The sequence below is a fragment of the Notamacropus eugenii genome, chromosome 2, assembly GCF_028372415.1.
Source record: "Notamacropus eugenii isolate mMacEug1 chromosome 2, mMacEug1.pri_v2, whole genome shotgun sequence".
In the NCBI taxonomy this organism is placed as follows: Eukaryota; Metazoa; Chordata; class Mammalia; order Diprotodontia; family Macropodidae; genus Notamacropus; species Notamacropus eugenii.
In genome coordinates, this window is record NC_092873.1 from 348,022,680 (window position 1) to 348,047,311 (window position 24,632).

Here is a 24,632-nt window from a genome sequence, read left to right on the forward strand (position 1 = left end):
ACAGTTGGGAACTGGAAAAATAATCTGGGATGAGGTGATACACTACTAGATCATGTTTAAAGGATGAAAGAACAGAGCTGAAGAGAAAGTCTATGGGCTTAGTTCCTCAACTACATATCTGACTTCCCTCCCTCCCAAGGAGCACAGTGGAGACCAAAGGAAGCTAGCCAGCATCCCAGGTCTCTGGAAGGAGGTTTGGTACCGTAGTAATGAAAAGCAATCCAGAGGTGAGTGGATTCAGCCCTGTCTTTGTCATTAGCTGCCTGTAAGGTTTATTCGAAGGGAAGTCATTTCCCCTTTCTGGGTCTCAGTTTACTTCTTTGTAACATTAGGGTAGGGGCAGGGATAGCACTAAATGAGTTCTAGGGTCCGGTCCAGGTCTAATAGTGCAGAAACATCAAGGTGAAAGCAGGGGCAAAGACGTGGCAAAGGGAGGTAGTGCAAAGAGGCGGAGGATGCTACACAGCACAAGGACTTCGCTCCAAGAAGCCAAAAGCTCAGAGACAGACTCAAACCATCCCGGGCGTCAGCGCCGAGCGCCAAGGCCCCGCCCATAGGGGCGGGGCTAGGCATGACACAAGCCCGCCCTCCCTCCGCCCCTTCTCTGTCATTTCTCTCAGGACCCATGAAGGGCCTCCAAGACTACCTGTCATAATTGCCTGATTCAAATATGCTATTTCTCCTCGACCTCTCCTCCTGGATAAACTAGGCGGCCTTGTTTACTGCGACAGAAGAGACGTCTAAAAGGCCCTCTTCCTCCTTTGACATACCCTTCGGTCCCGTTCGCCGGCTAGTTAGTCAGGTGCCTATTAGGTCAACCTAAGGTAAGGAGCGGAAATGGCATTGGGACCTGAAGCCGGAAGCCGGAAGTGGGTCTCTGGTGGACGTGTTCGGGGGAACCGGGAGCCGGCGGGGCAGAACCATGGAGCCGCTGTACCAGCAGACCCACAAGTGAGGGCCTGATGGGGCTGGGCGCAGGACTCGAGGCCGGAGGGGCGGGCCGAGGGTATCAGATGTCTGTCGGTCAGTCAGTGATCGAGGTCTCCCTATCCCTCCCGCTCCGGGCTGGGCTGTGTCAGCCTTGGGGGTGTGGTGGGAGGGGCGGTCCTCGGGCTGGTTGCGGACCCCGTCCTGAGCTCCCTTTTCGTATTCGCTGGGCTCCGAGTGGGTCTTCATAGGAGGGGGAAGCTTCGCACACCCCGCCCAGCCCAGCCCTGGGCCCAGTAAATGCTTACTTGCAGGGATGAGTTTGGAGGTGTCATGCGTAGTGGTGTAGTGAAAGGAGTGCTGGATTTAGAACCCAGAGAGCTGGGTCGAATCCCCCTTCTCCTATCCGAGTGACGTCACCTTTCTGGGCTTTAGTAAAAGGTGAGCATTAGGTACCATGATCTCTTAGGGGACCTTCCAGCTTTACATCCTGTGGTCAGTTGAAGGTAGCCTGCGCCCCAGGCAGGTTCACCTACTTTGTGGAGGCCCTTTTCACTGTCACGCCTCAGTTTTCTCTCTGATCCATTCTTTGGTCTTTACTTTTTTGTTTCTTTCTCTCTACCAGATTTCTTTCTTCCCTGTCTACCTTCTTTAAACTTGTCAGGGAAACACAATGTAATGGCTCGGCCAAACTGGAAACCTTCATGATAAAAGAGGTCACTCATCCCGGGTTTAGTTTTTAAAGCTAGAGTAACTGAAAAAAAAAAAAAATTAAGTGCCTGATTCACATGAAACAATGTGTTAAGAAAGATGTTTTGGGAAGGCAGAGGAAGGAGAGAATGTTTCAGAGTCTTCAGCTCTCAGTCAACAATTATTAAGCAAGCCCTTGTTATATTCCAGGAACTTTTGCTAGGATATGAAAATAAAAGGGAGATCTCTGCCCTCAAAGGGCCTGTATTACACTGTGTTTGGGGGTGGGAGGATGGACAGCTTACAATATATTTGTAAATACATAAATATATACCAAATAAATACGAGGTTATTAGGATGAGTTGGGAACTATCAATTCTTGAGAGTGAGGAAAGAACTGAAAAATATGGCATTAATGCTGAAGGAAGCAAGAAGCAGAGGAAATGGGTGAGAGCATTGCAGACATAGGCTGCAGCCTCTGCAAAGGCAGTGCCAGAGGTGAAATACTGGGTATGGAGACAGCAAGTAGGCCAGTTTGGTTAAGAGGTAGAAGTGGGGAGCGGGAGTAGTGTGTAATAAGCCTGGATAGGCTTATAAGGTAATAGGTAGAGCCAAGTTGTGATGGACTTTAAATCTAAAACAGCGGAATTAGTTTGTCATAGAGGGAATGGTGTACCATTGAAGCTTCTTGAGCACAGTTCTGACATGATCAGACCTATACTTTAGGAGTCTCAATATGCTAGCTTTGTGGGAAATGAATTATTGAGGGGAGAAACTGGATGCAGGGAAAATAATTAGCTATTGCAATAGTTCAAGTGAAGAGGGACTGAACTGTAATGGTGGTGTGTGAAGAGAGAGGAGACAGACCACAGATAATGAGAAGTTAAAAATCAATAAAATGTCTTTCATAATAACTAATATTTCTTGAGTGACTCCAACATAGGAAAACTGGATGTGTCACCACACTGCAATCACCCTAAGGCTTCCTGAAGCTACACTGAAATTTGTATTATGTGCACTGATGTTTTATATAGTTTTAACCAGAGGTAAAGTTTCAGGTAATAGTAACTGCTACACAGGTCATTTGCATAGTGTTACCCAATATTCCTATACATTTATAGGATGATGTTACATCAATTTTTAAAGAGCCTTCTGCATGTTGAATTCTTAAGGAAAAAGATCTAAGACTTTGTACAGGTTTCTGCCATTATTTAGAAACAGTAGTTTTTAGAGCGTTGAACAGGTATTAATGGATGGTGGAATAGATAAAATCTCAGTAACCTTCATAAGACCTCTAAATTGTGTTATGGTAGAATTTTTGTTTTAATGTATACATCATGAAATGACTCATTTCCCATCTACAAGATTGGAAAGTAAAGTAGTTGACATTCAACTTCTCTCATATTAAAAAATGATTTGGGCTCATCAGGGGAAAGATCTTCTAGGATCATGAATCTTTTTTTGTATAGCTTTTTATCCCCTTAAATAGATGGCTTGGCAAGTTGAGATTTTTTGAGGTGGAGATAGTTGGGGAGCAGTAGAAGTTGTAAGTGGTATGATGATCACTAACAGTGTATGCAGCATTCTGCCTTAGCAGCCCCCCATCCCTCCGACAAGAGGAGGTTGTATGTTTCATTCCCTTCTTCAGGACCATCATTGGCTTTTCAATTCCTTGATTAGTGATCTTTTCTTCTGCATTATCATCAGTTTCTAGTCATATATTGAGTAATCTTATTTCATTTTGTATCAATTCATACAACTTCCTGTGTTTCTCCAAAATTTTCATGTTCATTTTTACTGCACGGTAACATCATATTGTATTCATATATCATAGTTTTTTGACCATTTTTTGATTGATGGATATCCACCTTGTTTCCAGTTCTTTGCTACCAAAAACATGCTGCTATGAAATATTTTGGTAAATAGTGGACTTTTATTCCTGTCTTTGACCTCTTTGGAATCTATGCCCTGTGCTGGAGCAGAGAGGGAGTGCAGTTTAATCACTTGCATAATTCCAAATTGATCTCCATAACAGCTAGGTCAGTTCCCATCTCCTCCAATGGGATGTCTTGTCTCCAATGTGCTTGTCTTTCTGCATCCCATCCAACATTTATTGTTCCTATTTCTTCAGTAAATCAAGGAGATGTTATTACTGTGTCCCAAGCACTGTGCTTAATACTAGGGGTTTTATGGTTGACAAGTACATACATCAGTACATGCAGAATAAATAAATATAAAGACAATAAATGCAAGACCAGGAGAGTATTAACGGTTGGGGTGTGATCAGAAAAGTTTTCATATAGAAGTGCTCGAGCGCTTCTTGAAGTTGGTGCTTGAAGTAAGAGAGGGACTCTTTAAGCAAAGAGTGCATTCCAGGCATGAGGGAGAGCCAATGCAAAGGCACAGAGAAGGTTTATTTTGCTGGATAATAGGGTATCTTGGGAGGGATGTTAATAGCCTGGTACATGAACGGCTATCATTTTGGTTTCCTGGGTTTAAAACAACATCAAAAAGAAGGAAGGCACTACTAGGCGCTGCAATTAAAGAGTACATGTCTCTCCCAAGGAGAGTAGTATTTTATCTTTTCCTGGTTACCATGAACAAAGTTATTTTGTTTTTCCCTTTAAAGAAGTGGATTTAGTATTTTCAACATTTAGGACTTTGACATTCCTGCAGTGAAAGGTAGAATGAATGTATAGTGGAACTGGAAAGATAGATTGGGACCTGGTTATAAAGCACTTTAAAAGCTAAACAAAAGTTTTCATTTGATCATTTTTACCAATTTTCCATATATAAAATGAAATCAGAGTTATTTAATTCATTGTCACATATTTTTAAGCAAGTTCACTGTAACCTAATCAGTATAAAACTTCCTGTGGATAATCCATTGGAGCACAACACAGTGCCTTGCTCTTAATATATATCTCTTTACACTAGCATACCAGATAGCATTGTTATATAGAGCTTTCTTTGTATGCAAAGTAATGGGATTTGCCTCTTTTGGGGATCCTCCTATTGTGCTAAATCAAATTATGATATAATCTGAAAGATCAATTGTTATTAGTTTGGTGATATAGGTAAGGAAGATAATTCACTTGCTGCTGAAGATTTATCTTTAGCAGGAGTATGTTTCAGCAATTTATTGAAAGTTTTGTGAAGTCATATCTTATTTGGTGAGAGAATGCTATTAATGGGTCCATGATCCAGTTTGCTTTGCACAAAGAAAAAACGATTCAGAGCTCCTCAGATTACTCTCTTGACCTATATCACTTTTTCACAAATTTATACAACTGGTCTCAAGATTAACGTGGGTGCCTCAGCACAAATCACCTCCAAAGGATAGAAAAACTAAAATGTGCCCCACAATAAGTATCCTGGAACATAAGTGCTAGACATATATTCTGGCAATTGTCAGAAAATCTGTATATGATTTCAGTTGGATGACCCCGGTTTAATACCACTTTGCAGGTACTGGACAGAGTTAGGAGATCTCTGTTTTAATCATAGTTCTACCACTGACAGATTGAAGCTAATGTACCACCTAGAAGAAGATGAGGCACTCTACCTCTCCAGGGCTTAGGTTTTTCATCTGTAAAATTGAATTGGATGGAATGACCTCACCAGTCCTGGATTTAACAGTCTATGATTGTTAGTATCTTTAAAGAAGAGAAAAGAAATCCTTAGTCATACAGTATTAAACCATACAAATGCCAGCTCCTAGCTTTTGAGATTGCAGAAACAATTTCAGTAAATGGAAATAGTTGAAAACATGTGACTGAAATGGCTTATTTGTTTTGCTAGCACTTTGAACTCAAACTTGTTATCTTTTGCCACGTCTGAAGGAGCACTGGAATTAGTTATGGCATCTGAAGTCTACACTTGTCTGGCTTGATTTGAGTTCAGTGAGACCCACATAGAGAACAAATTGGGCCAAAAGAAAAAAATGAACATTTTTTACTAGATAATATGTATATGGTCTTAAGCATTGGGGTAAAATTAATAGAATAGTTTTGTCCATATTTGTTAGCTTCTGGTATATGTTAATGACATCCTAATTTGTCTCCCATCACAACCGCAAAGTTTCCTTTTTGAGTTTTCCTTGGGGAGCAGTGTCATTTGATGAACAGGCTGTATAGAAGCAATAGGATGAGATAAAAGAAATGAATGCATTTATAGATCACCTATCTTTGAAGTAGAAGATAGAGCAGCTTATTTTATATATGCTGCACCAACTTTGAACTTCAGCACAGCTAAAAATAATAGCTGCCCCAAAAGACTATCTTTGGGCTATAAGACAAAGTGGAGACTGCATTTAACAGGTTTCAAAAAGTCATTTTTTAAATTCGTCTCAAAATCTTCATTCAACCTATAACAAACCAAAAGACCTCAGATAATGAATTATGCTTGCTTTTCTTTGTGACTCTGCTTTTTCACTAACTCATCAGTTCTGATGGTTTCTGTTATCAATTAAGCATACTATGTATCTGAAAAAAAGGCCATTTAGAGTGTTCTAATGCCTTCTCTCCTAGGTAGTCACTTATGACACTTTTTGTTGTCCTTGGGTTCCCAGTTTGCTTTAAAACAGACCTTCTGGCTGTCAGATAAATTATTTGTTCCTATTATGGCTTTTTTTGCACCCCTTAATTTGGAGTTATGTCCTTTCAGATGTGTGGATTGTAGGATTTTTGAATTGGAATGGAACTTAGATGATCCTGTAATCCAGGTGAGGAAACTGAGACCCAGATAGGTTATTAAAGACTGTACAGGTGATAAGCATGAGTAGAGATGAGAACCCAGGTTCTCAGATTACACATTCACATGTTTCCACTATACCTCACTGGCTCAACATCAAAACTAGAACCTCTTTATTGGCTCTCCTTCCAGTGGACAGTTCAAAGCACATTGAAGTCAGAATAGGAAAAATCAGTGATATTTTTCCCTGCCATCTTCTTTAAAGCAACAGCCTTTCCAAACTAGGACTTTAAGTTAACACAACTGACAGAAATATGATGGGGACCTATGATAAAGGCTTATTAGTGGTGATACTTTGCTTTCTTGCTTATTCTCATTCCTAGAATCCAAAATTAACAATTTGTAGAAATCTTAAATGTCATCTAATCTAACTTCTGCTACCTCCAGTCTTGCTATTTCTCATGACAGGGAGCTTTTGTGACACAGCCCATCCTGTTGCTGGCAGTTAGACAGTTTCTCTTTATACCATATTGAAAACCACCTCCCTTTAACTTACCAACCAAAAGATCAAAATCACAGTTTTTTTTAAGAGTTTGATTTACCCAGCAATCCGTACCCCAGAAAGAATACACACCATAACATAGCCAACAATTGGTTATCCCCCTTCTGATCAAAGACATCCATTAAGGAGCAGTCCTCTACCTTCCTAGTCTCAGATATTCTTAGCTCTATTAGCTGAAGTTTTCTTCTTTGGAACTCCATTCATTGTTTCTGGTTCTAATCTCTGGGAGCAAACAGAATATGTTCCACAGCATAGCCTTTCAAATACTTGAAGACAGGCAGTATGTCTCCTGAACCATTTTTTCCAAATTAAAATTTCCCAGTTCCTTTAACTTATCCTCATATGAAATGGACTCGGTGTTCTTCACCATCTTGATTGCCTATTTTACATATATATATATATATATATATATATATATATATACATTTTCTTGACCTTGCTTTCATGTCAATTTTCGTTTGCTTCTGTATTCATGTTCATCATTTCTTAGAGCTCAGTAATACTTCATTACGTTCATGAGCCACAGTTTATTCCCCATTCCATGAGTATCTACTTTGCTTCCATTTCTTTTTTACCTCAAAAAATGTGCTATAAATATTTGTTTTATATGGAGCCTTTCTTTTTGTCAGTGGTTTCCTTGGGGGTGTGTACCTAGTAGAGAAATCTCTGTCCCAAAGGGTTTTATGGAAATTTTAGTCATTTTACTTGCCTAATTCCAAAATGCATTCCAGAATGTTTGTGCCAATTCATAGCTTTTCCAACAGTGCATCAGTGTGCCTGTCTTTCCACAATCCCTCTAGCATGAACTATTCCCATCTTTGGTCATCTCTGCCACTTTACTGAGTGTGAAGTGAAACTTCAGGGTTATTTTGATTTCTCTTTCTCTTATTGTTAGTGATTTCACAAGCATTTTTGCAAACATCACTAATAGTGGCTTGATAGTCACATCTGGCAATTCTTTAAGTATCTGAGAGTTGTTCATTTGGGCCAGGTAACTTGAATTCATTGAAGTCACCCAAGTAGTCTCATATACTGCCTTACTTATCTTGGGTACCAAGTTCCTACTTGTAATTTTGGTCCTGTCATTTCCAGTGCAGAGATCATTCTCTTGCAGAGAAAATAGAAACACAATAAAAATTGAGCAGCTCTGTCTTTTCTGCGTTGTCTGTTACCTTTGTCCTTTCCTCAAGTAGGGGCCCTGTCCCTTCTTTGATCCCCCTTTTTCTCCCAGTATAGCTTTAAGACTTCTTTTTGTTGTCTAAATTTCCTCACTAGCCTCAATATATGCTGAGTCTTAGAACTCTTGACATTTTTCTTTTAGAACCATGCCACACTCTTTTACTCATCCTCTGTTATTTGCCCTTGCTTCCATCTTTTGTATGTTTCTTTTTACAGTCTCAGTTGGTAGGCAAGTTCCCAGTACATCCACATTGATCTCTTTGAACAACTTCCATTCTTTCTCCTTATCAGAATTGTACCCTTTTATATCCTCAGAATTTCATTCTTTAGAGTTTACCATTTCTTTTTGTCTGTCTTCCCCTGTAGAGCTTTAGTTTATGAGATCCTTTGTACCCTTTGAAATCTACTTTCCCCAGGTCTAGGGTGCATGTCACACTATGCCCAACTTCTCTATCACAAACTCTAGGTGAACTCCTTTGGGATTCTCATTGTTTCCACTCCAGCCACAAGCTTCTTCCAGTTTGAAAATCAGATCCTGAATAGAATTTATTCTTACTGCTTCTTCCACCTTTAGAAAGTTGAAATTATTAAGGCAAATGAGTAAGTTGTTAGTTGCTATCCTTTTGGCAGAGAGAGCACAACAGATGTCTGGATAATTGAAGTTCCCCATCACTACTATGTCTTTCCTCTGTTCCAGGCTTGTGATCTGTCCCTCAAATTCCCATCTCTTTCCTCTTCCTGTCCCTGTGATCTGTAGCATTCTTCAGAGACAATTTTGCTTCTGTTTCTCCCTGTGTTGATATTTACCCAAATGCTCTCCATTATGCTTCCCCCTTCTGCTTCCTGATTTTCCTCATGTGAGTGTACCTTCTTAAAATCCAGTGCTACCCTTTAACCTCACTTTAACTTATGTAGCTTCTTTGAATAAGATACAGCCATCCAAAGCCATATTCTGTTCATAGGCTTCATCCCACTTTTCAGTGACATCTGTGGAGTAAATTTGCCTGCTTTGGGACTTACATAGTTCTTGTGGCCTAACATTGGGGCATTTGTGTATAGACATTGGAGGCCAAGGGTTTTACCTGCCCTTTTTTCTGTTCTGTTTTATGGACCAATGAAAAATAAAATCCACTCTCTCTTCCACATGGTGGCCCCTCAATATTTGAGGACAGCTATCCTGGTTTCCTTTTCCCACTCTCATCTTAATCTTTGTTGAGCCATACCTCACTCACCACTCAGCTGTTGCTCATATGCAGTAACTACTAAATACTTCCTGTGGGGCATGATTCCCCACATCACCCTATTATTCCTAATTTAGAGTTGGAAGGAACCTCAGAGACCAACCTACACCTGGATGGAATCCCTGCTGTAGCTTTCTTGACGTATAACCATCCTGCCTCTGCTCTCAGGCCTCCAGTCAAGGGAAGCTCATGACCTCCTGAGGCAGCTCATTCCAGCCATCATTGTTGGGAAGCTTGCTTTCCTTCCATTGGGATTAAATCTACCTCTTTATCATTTCCACCCAGTGCCCCTGGTTCTGTTTTCTGGGCTCTGCAGAACAAATTAATTCTCTTTTCCACATGACAGCCCCTCTGATGTTTAGAGACAGCTACCTTATCTCCCGTAAGCCTTTTCTAGGTTCAATATCCTGAGTTCCTTCAATCTTCATAGTATGGTTACTATTCAGTACTCATTCTAAAAAGTGTTTTCCAACTGAACACATTCTTTTAAATGTGCTCTGGCCAAGGCAAAGTAGAGCAGGACTACCTCTTTTAGTCCTGGCTAAGTATGCCTCTCCTAATTCAGGCTAAGATTGCATTAGCTTTCCATTTAATGGACCCATCGATATTTTTTAACCTTGCCTGCCCCCCACCTTGTATTTGTGAAATTAATTTTTTTAGCCCAGATATAACACTTGACTTTTATTTCTGATCAGTTTCATTTATTAACTTCAGCATATTCTGCTAAACTCAGCATTTTGGGGGGATCCTGACTGTTATCCAGTGTGTTTGCTGTCTCCAAGCATTGTCATCTCCAGGTTTGAAAATTTTGCTGACTTTGCCTTCATCTAAGTCATTTGCAAAAATGTTAAGCAACAGAGGCTAAGAGCTCTTCTGGGCACTAATTCTGAGTTGATGTGCTCTTGATGACTATTGTTTAAAAAACTGCAGTACTCAGCCAGTTCCGTACTATGATTTAGCACCAAATCTACTGCCCTGATCCAGGTGTTAATTAACTCAAGCTCGAATTATTGCAACAATCTCCTACCTCCAAAGTCCACCACTTTATACCATCCTTACATCATTATATTGCTGTAGCGTTTGGGGGCATGTTAGAATCCCACAGAAGCTCCTAATTACTCGTTAAGCAAAGTCCAAGCTTCATTGATTATATTCTAAGATCCAGCGCTATTCCCTCTTGTTACCTCCCTCTGTTTTTTGGCTTGGATTAGGCTCTTCTGCAGTCACATAAATTTGCTTGCCTATCACCTTCCCATGATTTGCTCTGTCTCATCACTGTTGCCTCACCTTCTTGGTATTTCCTGCTTTCAGGTAGATGTTCAAAACCCCATCCTTACCTAATCATCTTGTGTCTTTCAAAACTCCCTTCACTCAGGCTTTAACTCAAAGCCAGTGTATATAGAGTCCTAACTCCCAGCTTGATGAGTTGTTTTGTTTTTTTTCTAATTAAAATTTTCTAATTAAAAAATTAAACTAAAAAATTAAAATTTTTTCTAATTAAAAAATTAAATTGACTCATTTCTTAAAGTGGCCTATTCACTGAATGGGCATTACTTCACTCTTAAGTGAGTACTTGAAAAGACCTTAGCCTAAAAGGGCCAGGGTCTCCCACTGTATCCTGGGCCATCTCCTGTCATCCTGACCCAGAAGGCTCTGGAGTGAGGCTGGTGACTTTGCACAGCCCTTCCTCACTCAAATCCAAGTCAATTGGAAGTCACATCATCATTTCCCTGATGCCATGGCCCTCTTTGAAAACGAAGGAAAAACACAACTGTTTGTCAGCTCGTTGAACAAACTTTATTAAATGCCTGCTATATGCACAACATTGTACTGGGCTATGGGAATGTAAAGATAAAAATGAAGAAATTCCTGCCCCTGAGGGCCTTATATTCTGCTGGGGGACAAGGCACGTGCACCGATAACTATAACACAAAGTAGGTAGTGAATGAGACCAATGAGAGATCAAAGGGCTTTAAGAATGAATACTTGAGAAAAACAGCTGGGGGAGTCCAGAAAGACTTCCCCAAGAAAGTGGTACCAGAATTGAGGATTCTAAGGGGTGTCAGTGAAGAGAAAGTCTAGGCATGCAAAAGCACAGAGGTGGGTTATGGGATTCCCAACTGAGGGACCAGCAAGCATGAAAATTTGACTGAAAACAGAGTGAATGTTGGGGAGAAACGTGAAATGACCTTGGAAAGATAGGCAGGTTCCAGGCTGTGAAGGACTAAGTGCCAATCTGAGCAGTTTGTGTGTTATCTTGAGAAGGGAATTGGGGAGAGAGGGCAATCACACAGTTATATTTGTGCTTTAGAAAGATTATGTTGGCATAAAGAAGATGGATTCAAGAGGAAAGAGACAAAAGTCTCTTTTCAAGGGGAAGACCAGTCAGGAGGTTCTGGTCAGAGCCTGAATTAGGATGGTAGCCATGTGAGTAGAGAGATGGGCTCAGATGTGAGAGCTGTAAAATCTACAAAACTTGGCAACTGATTAGATGTAGGAGGTGAGAGTGAGGTAACTGTCATCCTAATTTTACTGGACAAAGAAGTAGGTTTTGCAGCATTTCATCCACTGGCAGTCAGTTCTGATTGTCCTTTTTGGTCATGAGGTTGTTGCCTATGAAAGATTTCAATCTTCATTTGTCTTATTTGTAGTCAGAGTTAAGAGAGAGGTGATATTGGGCACAGCCAATTGGGTAGTGAAACATCTCATAAAGAATTGCTTCTTACTAAAGAGAAATTCTGTAAAAATTAGGACTTAGAACTAATGCTCTAATACCAGAGTTAAAATACTATAAATTCGACTTTTTGCCTAATGTCCTAATGCAGCGTACCTACATTATAGTGCAGTTTTCCAGCCAGATCTTAAATCTACTACTTGTTTGCATTTAAATAGTCTTTCCTGACTGAATAGCTGTTGATTAATTCTAATTCCTTCATTTCCTCTTACCCTTCCTTTGATAGGCAGGTCCATGAGATCCAGTCTCACATGGGACGCCTGGAGACGTCAGACAAGGAGTCTTTGCACTGTGAGTAATTAACTGGAGACCAGAGTCCATGCTCTGATGACACGGTGCTAATGGGCTGGGTTTCCTCACTGCATTTTTGCCTCGGGGGCCTAACGATTCAGCTTGAAATGAGGTTTGTAGTTAAGGTGGGCAGTAAAACCCTGTGGCAAATTCACTGATTTCCTTGATTATGCACCACGGAATCCCACAAGTCTTATCCCCCATTACCCCTCCACTCAACCTGACATGGTTCTAGTGAAATGGAAGTGCCTTTCCTTCATCTGTCTTAATCTTATTACATAGTTCTCAGAGGAATGTGCCCTGTAAAAATTCAGGGAGAGTTTCTGAGATTGGTGATTTTTCTAAGCTGAAACCTATGGCTTTCAGGAGGATTATTCAGAAACTAATAGCAATATTAATTAGTTTTGTTCCCACACCATGATTTCTTTGGGGAAGAATGTCATTTCTTTCTATTAAGAAATCTTTTTTCTGAGAGAGCAGTGTAGTTCATCCTAATTATCCACATATCTCAGTATCCAGGGACCTCCTCTTTTCCTCTCCCACGTGCTGGTGCATTAACTTGTCTCCTTTCTGCAACTGAGTAATGTCTTTTTGCTTTCTCTCACCCCTACGTCCCCATTCCCAGGTCCTGCTTTGATATAACACTTAGCTAGCTGTGAGCATGGATGAATTAGAAAGATGCTGCTCAATGGAATGGAGTGTTCAATATTCATTTTATACCAGTCTATAGATGTACTTTGAAGGTTTAGAAACAGGTTGGCTTTCTCCTTTTATGCTGAGTAGCCCTTATTTATTCAGATAAACTTTGCCTCTCAGAAATTATTCTTCCACCCTGTGTTAGGATACTGGAAGGGGTTCCAGGGATAAGGAAAATGACTGAATTGATTAGATTTCTTCCTGGGATTTTTCCCTCAGTATTAGATTTGCTGCTATAATATAGAGATTTCTTGGTCTACTGAAGGAAAGCCTTGGAATGATTATACAACAGTCCTATAATTTAGTTACTCCAGTATAGATTAGGAAATGAAAGTTCATAGAAATGGTAACTTGCCAGGGCTCACAGAACTAGTAAGTGTCAGGATAAGGCTTTGAACTCTTCATTGTAGCGTTTTTTCCGATTACATCATGTGTTCCTTCCTTCTTTCATATGTATTTTCCAAGTTAAATTACTTCATTTCCCTCAATATCTCTCTCTCTCTCTCTCTCTCTCTCTCTCTCTCTCTCTCTCTCTCTCTCTCTCTCTCTCACACACACACACACACACACACAGACACACACACACACAATCTAGTTCAGAGGTTCCCAAATTTATTTGACTTAATGCCCCCTTTTCAAAAAAAAATTACTTACTTTTGGTGGATAATGATTTTGAGAACAAATTAGAGCAATGAATGACTGGAAGGGAAAGAAGGAGTGAAGGGTATTTATTAAGCACTTACTATCTGCCAAGTGTTAAGCACTGGAGTAAATAGTAAAAGTGGAAGAAGTTTGCAGAAAGGGGAGTGTTTCAGCAGCTGAGTAGAAGGCAGGGCCCGTGAGGACGTCTGCCTCCAAGGGTGGGAAACATAGAGGGCCCTGACCCATGACTGTTGGGAAGGTGCTGGTGGTCTTGGGGTCGGGGTAGGAATTCTGAGTTCCTTCAAAAACTGTTCTGAATCAGCGTACACTGCACTTAGCTTGAAATGTTCAGTTGGCTCCAAATACTCATTATACTTTTCTCAAATTGGGAAAAAATCACGTCTCTCAGTCTGTTTGCTATTTTCTTTAAAAAAAAAATGATCGTTATAGCATTTGATAACTTCAGCACTTTGCCTCTAGTTCTCTGTCATTTGGAGGAATAACATTTTACAGGTTCCTCCCCAAGGATTGTTTTTTGTGCTTTCCATTGTTATAACTTGGTTTCTTTTTTCCCTTTTTAAAGGAAAGTTTGTTAGGATCTTAGGGAAAAGATGTAATTGCTTGAACTTTCTCATATCATCAGTTCATGATCTCTTTTTCCAGCAATTATATTTCTTCTCTTTTATGTAGTAGTAGAAAATGAAATCCAAGCAAGAATAGACCAGATATTCAGCAGCCTGGAACGTCTGGAGATTTTGTCCAGCAAAGAGCCCCCTAATAAGCGCCAGAACGCCAAACTGTAAGTGCATCCTTAGGAGTCAGGCCTCCCTCATGGTGGTAGAAGCTGTACTTCACAGGTGCAGCACTGGCAGTCTCTTTGAGGCTGCCAGGGGAGATAGGCTTCTCAGAAGTCAGGTGCTAGCTCCCCTGCTGTGCATCTGGCTTATTGAAGCCAGCCCCCAGAGCTGGGATTTTCTGGCCTTAAAGGAGGAAGAAAGAGGATCAGAATTGTGGCCTTGGGCGGCTGCTGCCCAGTCAACTTTGCTATGGTTTGTGATTCCCACTGCGTTCCTAGGTCAGAATACAGTCTTGTTCTTAATCTCCTGCACCAATCAATTCATAATTAAAATACTGATCTAACATTTGCTACCCGGCCATGAAATTAAAATGGAAACTACCCCAACTCCCAAAGGTTTTCTAAATCTTTATTGACAGTTTGAGCTGATACTGCCCTTGGGCCCCTTACTGTGGAGGAATAGAGTGAAGGTCAGAAAGAGTTCATCAGACTGTTTCCTGTCACCTGCTCCCTCTCCTGCCTTCAGAGTCATGAGCCAACAGACACTGAAGTAGAGGGGCTGGGCCCTGGATGTAGTACATCCCTAACCCAGCCACAGGCAGTCACTTCAATTTTCAACCTCATTGATCAAAATCAGGTTTTTACTGAAGAGAGTGGATGGGAGAGGGAAGGAAAAAAAGTGTTCCATCCTAAATAAGTGTCTTGGCTGCTTCAGATTTTTCTTTGTTCTGGAATTTAATCTCTGTTTTCATCATTTTTTTCTAGCCGTGTCGACCAGTTAAAGTATGATGTCCAGCACCTGCAGACTGCACTGAGGAACTTTCAGCATCGGCGATATGTAAGGGAGCAGCAGGAGAGGCAGCGAGAGGAACTTCTGGCAAGAACCTTCACCACTAATGTAAGCCAACTGTTCTGGGCCGCTGTGGGGTAAGGGGGACAGGCACTTGTCACTTTTCTGGGGCCAGACAGCTTAGGGAGTGACTTTAGGATGGAAACCTACTGGAAAGGACAGGGGCCTGCTTGCATCGACACAGAGAAACAACATGAGTTGGACCGTTTTTGCTAATGTAAAGATTTAAGAAAGAAGCAATTAAATTAGAAGAATGGGCAAAAGTAAGAATTACGTGGCTGAACTATTCAAGTGTAAGAAGATAGAAGTTCATGTGGTGGAAAAAATATTCTGATCAGATAAAGTCAGATGATTAGGTCTTAAATAGCTCATAAGGAAGGCAACATTTAAAAGCTGCTTCAGGCAGCTGCTGTTGTGCTCCCTGACAGAAGTTAGGCTCATGTCTAGTGATTTATGATGCTCAAACACTTAACATAATGGGAGTACTAATAGTGACAGTTACAAAGCTTTTTTACATGCAATATTTCTTTCATCTCCACAATATATAAGGTAAAGATACAATAAGTATGAGCTCTATTTTACAAAAAGGGAAACTGAGCTCTGGAGAAGTTAAGTGACTTCCATGGTTAGTATGACATATCTTAGACTTAAGTGCATCTTACTTTACAATTGGTAACATGTGGTTCTGGTTTCTGATTCTCTCTCTTTTTTTTTTTTTTTGCTTCCAAGCTAAATAGCAATTTTGGAGTCATTTGTTAACAGTTTAGTTTTGCCTGGGCTGTCAGAATTGAGCTTGGTTTGAAAGTGACCTATTGGTTTTTATTAATAGAGTTCTTATAAGTCTAACTTCTCAGACATTGTTAGCTTTTAAAAGTTGAGTTTAATATACAATGCCCTATTAGATTGGCCTGTGTGCACTGACGTGTATGAAATGTTTTACACGTTGAGTTATTTATGGTGACATCGTTTCTTGAACTTTCACTAATAAGACCTATCAGAACTCAGACTTGCTACTTGATGGAGAATTCTCGTTGTTACCATTGCCCATCACAGTGAATCTCCCAAATGTGTTGAAATAAATCTGTTTAGGTTCTTTTTCTTGAAAGTAAATTGTCTCCTATGGCTACCAGGTAAGTTACGAATTATTCTACAATGTGATAAGAATCTGTGTAAGACCTGGCACAACTGTGAAGTTATTTTCAGTGTTTGATAGGCATTTTGAATTTAATAATCCTAAAGTCTCTTAAGATGAAAGGACTCGCTGGGGCCAAAGACCACATTTTTCTCTCAAACAGTACCTAATACGGGTGCTCTGACAAGTTTTGGCTCATTGAGTGTACTGCTGCTGGGATGTTTGATATTTGTAAAACAGCAGTCCATCTTTCTGTGAGATAGGATCCATATCAGCTGAACCTTATAACGTGTTCTAACATACTAGTCTTATGGAAGTAACCAGGATACAATCTCCTGGCATACAAGATGGTGAATGTTTCCATTCCCCCACCCCTACCCCAATTCCCACTGGACCAGTTATTTCATCAGTGATGAATCCCTTCCACCAAGTCAGATCACACCTGCTTTTCTACTTAAGAGTCTTAAAAGCCCAGGGTCTTGAGAGATTAAGGGACCTGTCCAGGAACACACTGCTAGAACTTGAACTTGGGATTTCCTAACTTCACAACTGGCTCTGCACTATGCCTTGTTGTCTCTAGAGATGCTAAAAATAATAAAAGTGACTGACATTTATGTAACACTTGAAGGATTACAAAGCATTTTTCACACAACCACTTTGTGAGGCATGCAGTATAAGGAGTACTGACCCCATTTTATAAAAGAGAAAGCTTTCCATCCAAATGGTTACAACCCGGCAAGTAAGTGCTTGAGGCAGGATTTAAACCTAGATTTCTTGACTCCAAGTTAAATGTTCTTTCTACTACACTTAGGTGTAAAAGAAGCCTATAGAACCTCAAAAAAATAGGTTTGGAGTAGGCACTCAATGCTTACTGAGCAAATTGAGAAAGAACATATGGTTTGTTCAGTCAGTCAGTGCTTATTAAGTGCCTTCTGTGTACTGAACACAGACTACTACTAGACTACTACTATTTCTAAGGATCTACTACTAGTCCTTAGGCCTCTGTGAGCTTTATCACCTTCTCCAGACATCAAATCTTTTCTAAAATATACACAGGAGACTTTGCCTTTGAACCCATAGCTTTTACCTTTCATTATTTCAAGGAATGAGTTTCCTGAACCTTCTGACCTTTGGGCCTTCTCTGCTCCTCTGTGCTCTGCCACACTCAATACTAATTACCTTCCCATTCATTTGATGCCATCATTGTTCCTGGTTCTAATACCTACTTCACTATTTTGCTTTTTACACCAGCTGCTACATATACCAGATGACAAGAATACATTTTCTAGGGTTTACTTCTAAGGTGAAAAAGATAAAAATTTGGAAATAATATGCCAGGAAAGGGTAATTAGAAATGCTAATGAAAGTAAACCCCCTAGACCCAGACTGAATAGCACCTAACTTCTCCACTATTCTCTCTAGCTTCATTTTCATGATCCTTGGTTGACCTGCCCTGATTCCCTCTAGGCTACAAAATCCTGTTTCCTTGTGGGCCTTCCTTTTCTGTCTCTGAATACTTTCACTGATTTCGAGTTGGCCCACCTGGGTACATCCAGTCCAACCTGTTGGTTGATTTGTTAATCTCAAACTCGTTCTATGGTAGAGAGTCAGAAAATCTCAGACTGTGTGCCTGGTGCACATAAGTAAATGCTTAATAAATGCTTGATTGACTTTCTTAATCAAACTGGAAGCTCCCTGGGTGCAAGTAGGGTTTTCATTTCTGTACCTCTGTTACTGTGGAATCTCTGTTAACCAGAACCTTCTATGTACCAGAAGGGGAATGGGATAAAAAAGTGATCACAGACAATTAAAGATTTTCCCATCATGCACCAAACTGAAAATGACCCCAATACACAAAGACAAGCTGTCCTATTCCCTCAGGATGGGGGTGGCAGAATCACATCTGCAGAGGGAAATTGAACACATATACTTGCAACAACTGTTCTGGATTTCGGTGGTCCTGGGTCAGTGCTCTGATCTCTGTGGCAGATCCAGCAAAGGATTAAGTTGGAAAATGATGACATGACTTGCAGAAGACTTTGATTTGAGTGAAGGAGGATTGTGCAGAGTCTCTAACCTCACTTTCTGTTCAGAGCTATCTGGGTCCAGTGGCCGGATATTCATCATTCCAACAACTAGATATGGCTCTGGATGCAATGAGAGACCCTTTCAGGCTAAGGCCTTTTCAGGTTCTCTCTTTGAGTGAGATAACGCCCATTCAGCGAATAGCCTTCTTTAAGAAGTGAGTCAAGGGATGGCCACTTTAATTTAAAAAAAAAACCAAAGCATCAAACTGGGAGGGGAAGACCCTCAGGGTTGCTGGCCAAAAGAGAAACAGTTACTGTTAACATCTCCAGTCATCCTAATGAATATCTGACTACTGGACCTAGATGGCTCTGGGGAAGAAAGTGAGGTTGGTGACCTTGAACAGCCCTCCCTCACTCAGATCAAAGTCAACTGCAAGTCATGTCATCATTTCCCTGATGTCATGGTCCTCTTCAAGAATGAAACAGAACTTGTGTGTAGTCTGAGCTGCCTGAATGAGTCATTCAGCTTGTCCTGTCCCTATCCCTCTCCATCTCTCCAAAGGAAGGTAAATTTTGATGGCAAGAAGCTTCCCAGTTAACTTGGGATTTACTGGCAAGATTCCTTCCTTCCTTCTTCCCTCCCTTCCTATCTCTTTCTTTTCTTTCTTCCTATCTCTTTCTTTTCTTTCTTTCTTTCTCTTTCTTTCTTTCTTCTCTTTCTTTCTTTCTTCCTTCCTTCCTTCCTTCCTTCCTTCCTTCCTTTCTTTCTTCCTTTCTTCCTTTCTTCCTTCCTTCCTTCCTTCCTTCCTTCCTTCCTTCCTTCCTTCCTTCCTTCCTTCCTTTCTTCCTTTCTTTCTTCCTTCCTTCCTTCCTTTCTTTCTTTCTTTCTTTCTTTCTTTCTTTTTCTTTCTTTCTTTCTTCCTGTCTGTCTTTCCTTCCTTCCTTTCTTCCCTCCCCTCCTTTCTTTCTTCCTTTCTTCCCTCCCTCCCTGCCTTCCCTCCCTGCCTTCTTTCTTCCTTCCTTCCTTTCTTTTTTTTCAGACCAAACCTTAAAGCCATTTCACTCTGGAGCGTCTAGATTGGACTGCAATAGGTCTGTGCCCAAGCTCCACTTAATGATTATATTTTGGGTCCTCCTGACTCAGAGTAAGTTGGAAAAACAGTGCTAATGAACAATGGTTTGGGAGCCTCAGATGGCACTATTATTACTGTTATTTGTAGTAATCCATTTCTGTGTCAGGATCCCATTAATGATAAGTAAAGTTATCTTTAGAACAATGAATTTCTCACATAGACTTGGAAATGGTCTGACCCATCTGAAGTTTTACTTTTTTTCCCTCTACAATTGCATTTTATTCATTTACTCAAAACACTGTGTTTCTGTGAACATAAATAACACTTCTAGGCTCTGTAGGAAATTAAAAAGGAAGACAGTGTCTGCCCTTAGGGAGCTTATTGAATGGACAATCGGTACAAAGTAACTCAAGAACAGAAGCAAGTACTTGACAGTCTTGTCCTGAGAAAAAGTGAAATGAATGGAGTGTGTGGCCAAGGAAGTGATGCTTGTGCATCTACAAAGAGGAGGAGAGGGTGAGGTAGTAAGGCAGGCCTTAGCAGTACATGTAAAGGCCTAAACTGGGGAGTCACAAGGGAATTTCTTTTTCCACCGCATGAGCACATGCCATTTCCATCCTTGACTTTTGAATTTGTTTTTACCCCTTATGTTGTTTGAGTTTTGCTCACCTGCTTACTTCCAGCCTTAAGGTTTAATGTAGCCAACAGGGTCACTGGTGGGCCCAAGGGAATCGGATGAATAAGCAAGCAGGCAAGGTTAATTGAAACCCTGCATTTCCTCCACAGGACTCTGATACCACCATACCCATGGATGAATCACTGCAGTTTAATTCCTCCCTCCAGAAAGTTCACCACGGCATGGATGACCTCATTGGAGGCGGGCACAGTATTCTGGAGGGACTGAGGGCACAGAGAGTGACCCTGAAGGTGGGGTTCCTTCTAGGGAATGGGGCCAAGGCCACTTGCTTGGGTCTCATCCAGCAGTCCAAAGCTTAAGGTTGTTTTGATTTCCCTGATGAATTTTTTTTGTTTTTTGGGTTTATTTTTTGCTTAAGCTTCCTCCAAACCTAAATGTATGTAAGACCTTCAAGTTTGAAATTTCTAATCAGACAGATACTTGTCACTTGTATTGAAAGTGAATTTGGTCAAATTGTTAGGATAGTCTAAGAGATCCCCAAACTCCTTTTGCTGTTAAGCATTTCCTGGTTCTTTTCTTGCTGACTTTGGGAAGGCCCAATAACGCATGTGGCAGAAAATTGCCTCTTGTTCTATGTTATGGCCACACATTGAGGAAAACATTTCGTTGTCTTTTTTGCCCTCAAAATCTCTTCATTTCCTAAGCTTGTGATAAAAATGCATTTTACAACAAGGAAAGCCAGGTCCTTGTAAAAATGACTAGTGAAACTGACCAGTTCAGGTAGATGGCATAATGCAGTAGGATGGACACTGAGGGTCCTGGATTCAAGTCCCAGTTCTGCTACAGATGCCTGTGTGACCTTGGGCAAGTCACTAAGCATCTGGGCCTCAGTTTCCAAATGAGAGGGTTGAACTAGATGACTTCTAAACTTGCCTTCTTTTCTAAATCTGTGATCCTGTAGAAAGCGTGTGTAGAAACATATTCATAAGTTCCATTATCAATAGTTGGATAATTATTTAAATCATGAGAAATGCAGTTATGCATTGATACTGTTGTAGGGATCATGCAAAGACCACCTAATAATAAGATCCCCCAAGAACCACCTACCTCATTCCAAATTCATACTGAAATTTGAAGACTAGCAGGTCTGGTTCAGGGAGTCTGATCCTGCACGTCTCCTACAACAAATAACCACAATTCCTTCATTCCCTACAGTCATAGGTAATCCAGGAAGCCATGGCATTGATGAGGTGAAAAGGCCTTGGGAGCTTTTTACCAAAACATTACATCTTCCTGATGTCAATTATGATATTTCAGCCCCAGCCCTTTTCCTGTATGGCCCGATAGAGAATAGGATGTGGTTTATGCCCATTATCAGGGTGGGGACCCTATGAGAATGAAGTGCTTTTAACCACTGAATGTGAGAAACAGTTATTAGGAAGTGGACTTTTTATCTAAGTTTTTGTTGGACCAAAGCAAGCCTAGTAAATTCACTTAGTCTATTATCCTCACCATTTTATTAACTTGAGCTGAATTTGGTACACCTCCATCCATTTATTGGGATGACAGCATTGCTTTAGATTCAGTTCTGCCTGATTTTGGAGTGTCTTTGACATCATCTCAAGGATGGTGACCCATTTGTTGAATTGATTGAGTCAAGGCCAGGGACACCTAGAAGTCTTCTGACCTTTCTGCCCCACAAAGCTATGCTACCAGTCACTCTTAGAGCAGTATTCAGGATCATTGTGACCTTGCTATGAAGTGGTTCACTGTCAGTCATACCTTGCTGCTGAAACATGTTTTTAAGGCAATTGTTAATCCTGTACCTCAGAACCAACCTTATGAGGAGTTACATTGCTGCATCTGCCGACCACTCCCACCAGTTGGGTCATTATTTGCAAAGTAAGGCTGCTAATGATTGTTAGGGTTTTAAGATTTTTTAAATTCAAAGTATTATAGTGCCAGAGGGTTTTGCTTTCCTTTCTCATTTGAAAGGACAGAGGAGAATAGTTTGATGGAATGTGCTACAAGCATCCTGACTTTCCAAAACAGCAAACCAGTTTTTCAAATGCAAAATTCTTTTCAGCAGATCTTGGACTCTTTGGTCTCTGGACCATGTTACCCAGTGGAAAAATTGCGTGCCTTCTGGAACCAAGAAAAATATCTAGTTCATTAGATCATTATATTCACACAGGTCACCACCACCTACCTGCCACAAAATAGAAGAACACTGCTCAAATTCCCTAAGTGCCAGGCGTAAGTAAGAGCAGCTGCTTTATGCATAAGGTCCATTGCAGGTGTCCAGGAAGAATGCAAATGGTTCACCTGCACATGCTATCCTCTCTCTTCTCACTCCCTATTTCACCCTTCAATCACCCTGATGCATATTCATGTCAAAAATATATGTTGAATGTTGTCATATTAGTGAAAATATACAGGCTGAACTCCGTATCTCCCTTCTTCCCAAAGAATTTGCTTACATACAACCCAAGTGTAGTCTGTAATACTCAAATAATTAAAACATCTTTATTAGGATTGAAAGTTTTTTAACTTTCATAATCAATGTTTGTATAGTGATTTTGTTTATTTTTAGTATACACCTATATATTTTTTATTTCTAAATCTTATTTTAAGGATAAAGCCTCTATTCAGTATATGGGTGTACATACAGTGTATTGCAGTATATACAGTAATATGGATATAAATGCAGTTGGTGATATGCAAATGAGCAGCTTAGAGTCTGTCCTGGGATCCATTTATATTGATTACTTCATGAAAAGTTGAAAATGCTTTTAAAAAAAAGATTAAAAAGCAGCGAAGCAAGGCAATCTGAGTATCTTGGACTGTTGGCTTAGGGATGAAAACCTATCTGTCCTAGCATCAGGTGGCAGTTGGGTGGTGATTTCTGTTGTGATTTTTTTTCTTTAGGTTTCCATAGTACTATTATGCATGAATTGTGTACTGCCACTTCAGCTCCACCCCTACTACACAGACAAAAAGTAGTGGGAGTTCCTACAGACTGAGCAGGATAGAGCGGATGAACCAGCTGACCTGAAAGTTTATTACAGGAAGCAGAGAAGGAACCAGTATAGAAAGAAAATTTTTGTTGTGGTTGCCATTACTTTATCTTCTTTTGGGATTGAATAAGAAGATGCCTGTTGATCAAGTGGTCCTCGCCATCAGTTATACACAAACATACACATCCCTATGCAGAATGAGAAAAACTCATGTATTCTTTTCTTTTCCTTCTCGTTGGTCCCAGGGCACTCAGAAGAAGATACTGGACATTGCTAACATGCTGGGGTTATCCAACACTGTCATGCGGCTTATTGAGAAGCGGGCCTTCCAAGACAAGTACTTCATGATAGGTGGGATGCTACTCACCTGTGTGATCATGTTTCTGGTGGTGCAGTATCTGACATGAGCAAGCAGAGCCTAGAGACTGGAAAATGTTTCCATCTGTGTGTGTGTACGTGTGTGTATGTGTACGTGCATGCGTGTGTGTGTGTGTGTGTGTGTGTGTGTGTGTGTGTGAGAGAGCGAGAGAGAGACAGCCCGCCTGCCTTGTGAAATATACTGCCTATCATAACTGTGAATGCCACTTCAGGCTAATTTTCATGTATACCCCAGCGCGAGTTTCAAAACAACTCTTGTTTTCTTTAAACCCCTTGGAGGGGAAAGCCAAGACCACTCAAGAAGCTTTGTTCTTGGGAACCAAGAGACTTCCCCCACCATATTCTGGGGGAAGAACAGAAAAAGTGAAATACCTTAGATGATTTTGCCCATACAGCCTGTGTTCTGTGTCTGAAGAATCTGAAGATACTAACCTTGGTGACAAGAAGGCACAAACACTTGTGGCACTCAACTGCAGTTGGACAGGGTTGGAGGTGGGTGAGGGGCAGTGAACACATTGGAACAGGTACTTTTCCCAAAGTCCATAAGGGAAAAATTAGATATTCATTTCCCATGCCAGTGCACTTGCTTTTTGCCTCCCACCCACAATTGTTGCTTCCTCCCCCCATAAGGTGTGCAGATTGAACCTACCCCCTGATAAAAATAGGTGTGCAGATTGGACCTGCCCTGCTAGCAGGACAGCCTAGTGCTTTCTAACATTCCCCCTGGAACCATTAACCATCAGCACAGAAAGAACAGAAAAAATGCAGATACTGTTAATGAGTTAATTTTTTCACATTAGAGTTTTACAGTGTTTTCCTTTTTAAAATGAAACTAATGTTATTTGGGATTGTTTGGATTTAATACTGTAAATTTTAGTATCCTGATATATAATGTGTGTGTGTGTGTGTGTATGTACACACACACACACACACACACACACACACACACACACATAATAGAATGATTTTTGTTTCACTCAGTTCTTGAGGTTCACAAAGTATAGCCCACATAGAAAGCACTCTGCTGCAATTTTCCCTTCCATTTTCTCTTACTCTGGAGCTGTATAA

At 40.6% G+C, this 24,632-nt stretch overlaps 1 protein-coding gene across 3 annotated transcripts; it reads left to right on the plus strand.

The window, feature by feature from the left end:
* The first annotated feature begins 606 nt into the window (after nt 1-606).
* GOSR2 (golgi SNAP receptor complex member 2) lies at nt 607-23,765 on the plus strand. Of its 3 annotated transcripts, none has more exons than XM_072645943.1 (6): nt 607-824; nt 12,252-12,316; nt 14,345-14,453; nt 15,216-15,348; nt 20,319-20,459; nt 23,432-23,765. In XM_072645943.1, exons 2-6 carry the CDS (start codon nt 12,277-12,279, stop codon nt 23,591-23,593), a joined length of 585 nt encoding a protein of 194 aa, XP_072502044.1. In that variant the 5' UTR covers nt 607-824; nt 12,252-12,276; the 3' UTR covers nt 23,594-23,765. The 3 variants fall into 3 exon arrangements, with proteins under 3 accessions (XP_072502044.1, XP_072502043.1, XP_072502045.1); XM_072645942.1 differs by lacking the exon at nt 607-824 and adding an exon at nt 840-951; XM_072645944.1 differs by lacking the exons at nt 607-824; nt 20,319-20,459 and adding an exon at nt 843-951.
* Nucleotides 23,766-24,632: the final 867 nt, after the last annotated feature.

Bases quoted from the DNA above. Each gene is read 5' to 3' on its own strand.
- GOSR2 (XM_072645942.1), top strand. From the start codon at position 923: ATGGAGCCGCTGTACCAGCAGACCCACAA. The intron at 12,317-14,344 runs GTGAGTAATTAA...TCTTTTATGTAG, and splicing joins AGACAAGGAGTCTTTGCACT to TAGTAGAAAATGAAATCCAA. The intron at 20,460-23,431 runs GTGGGGTTCCTT...CGTTGGTCCCAG, and splicing joins CACAGAGAGTGACCCTGAAG to GGCACTCAGAAGAAGATACT.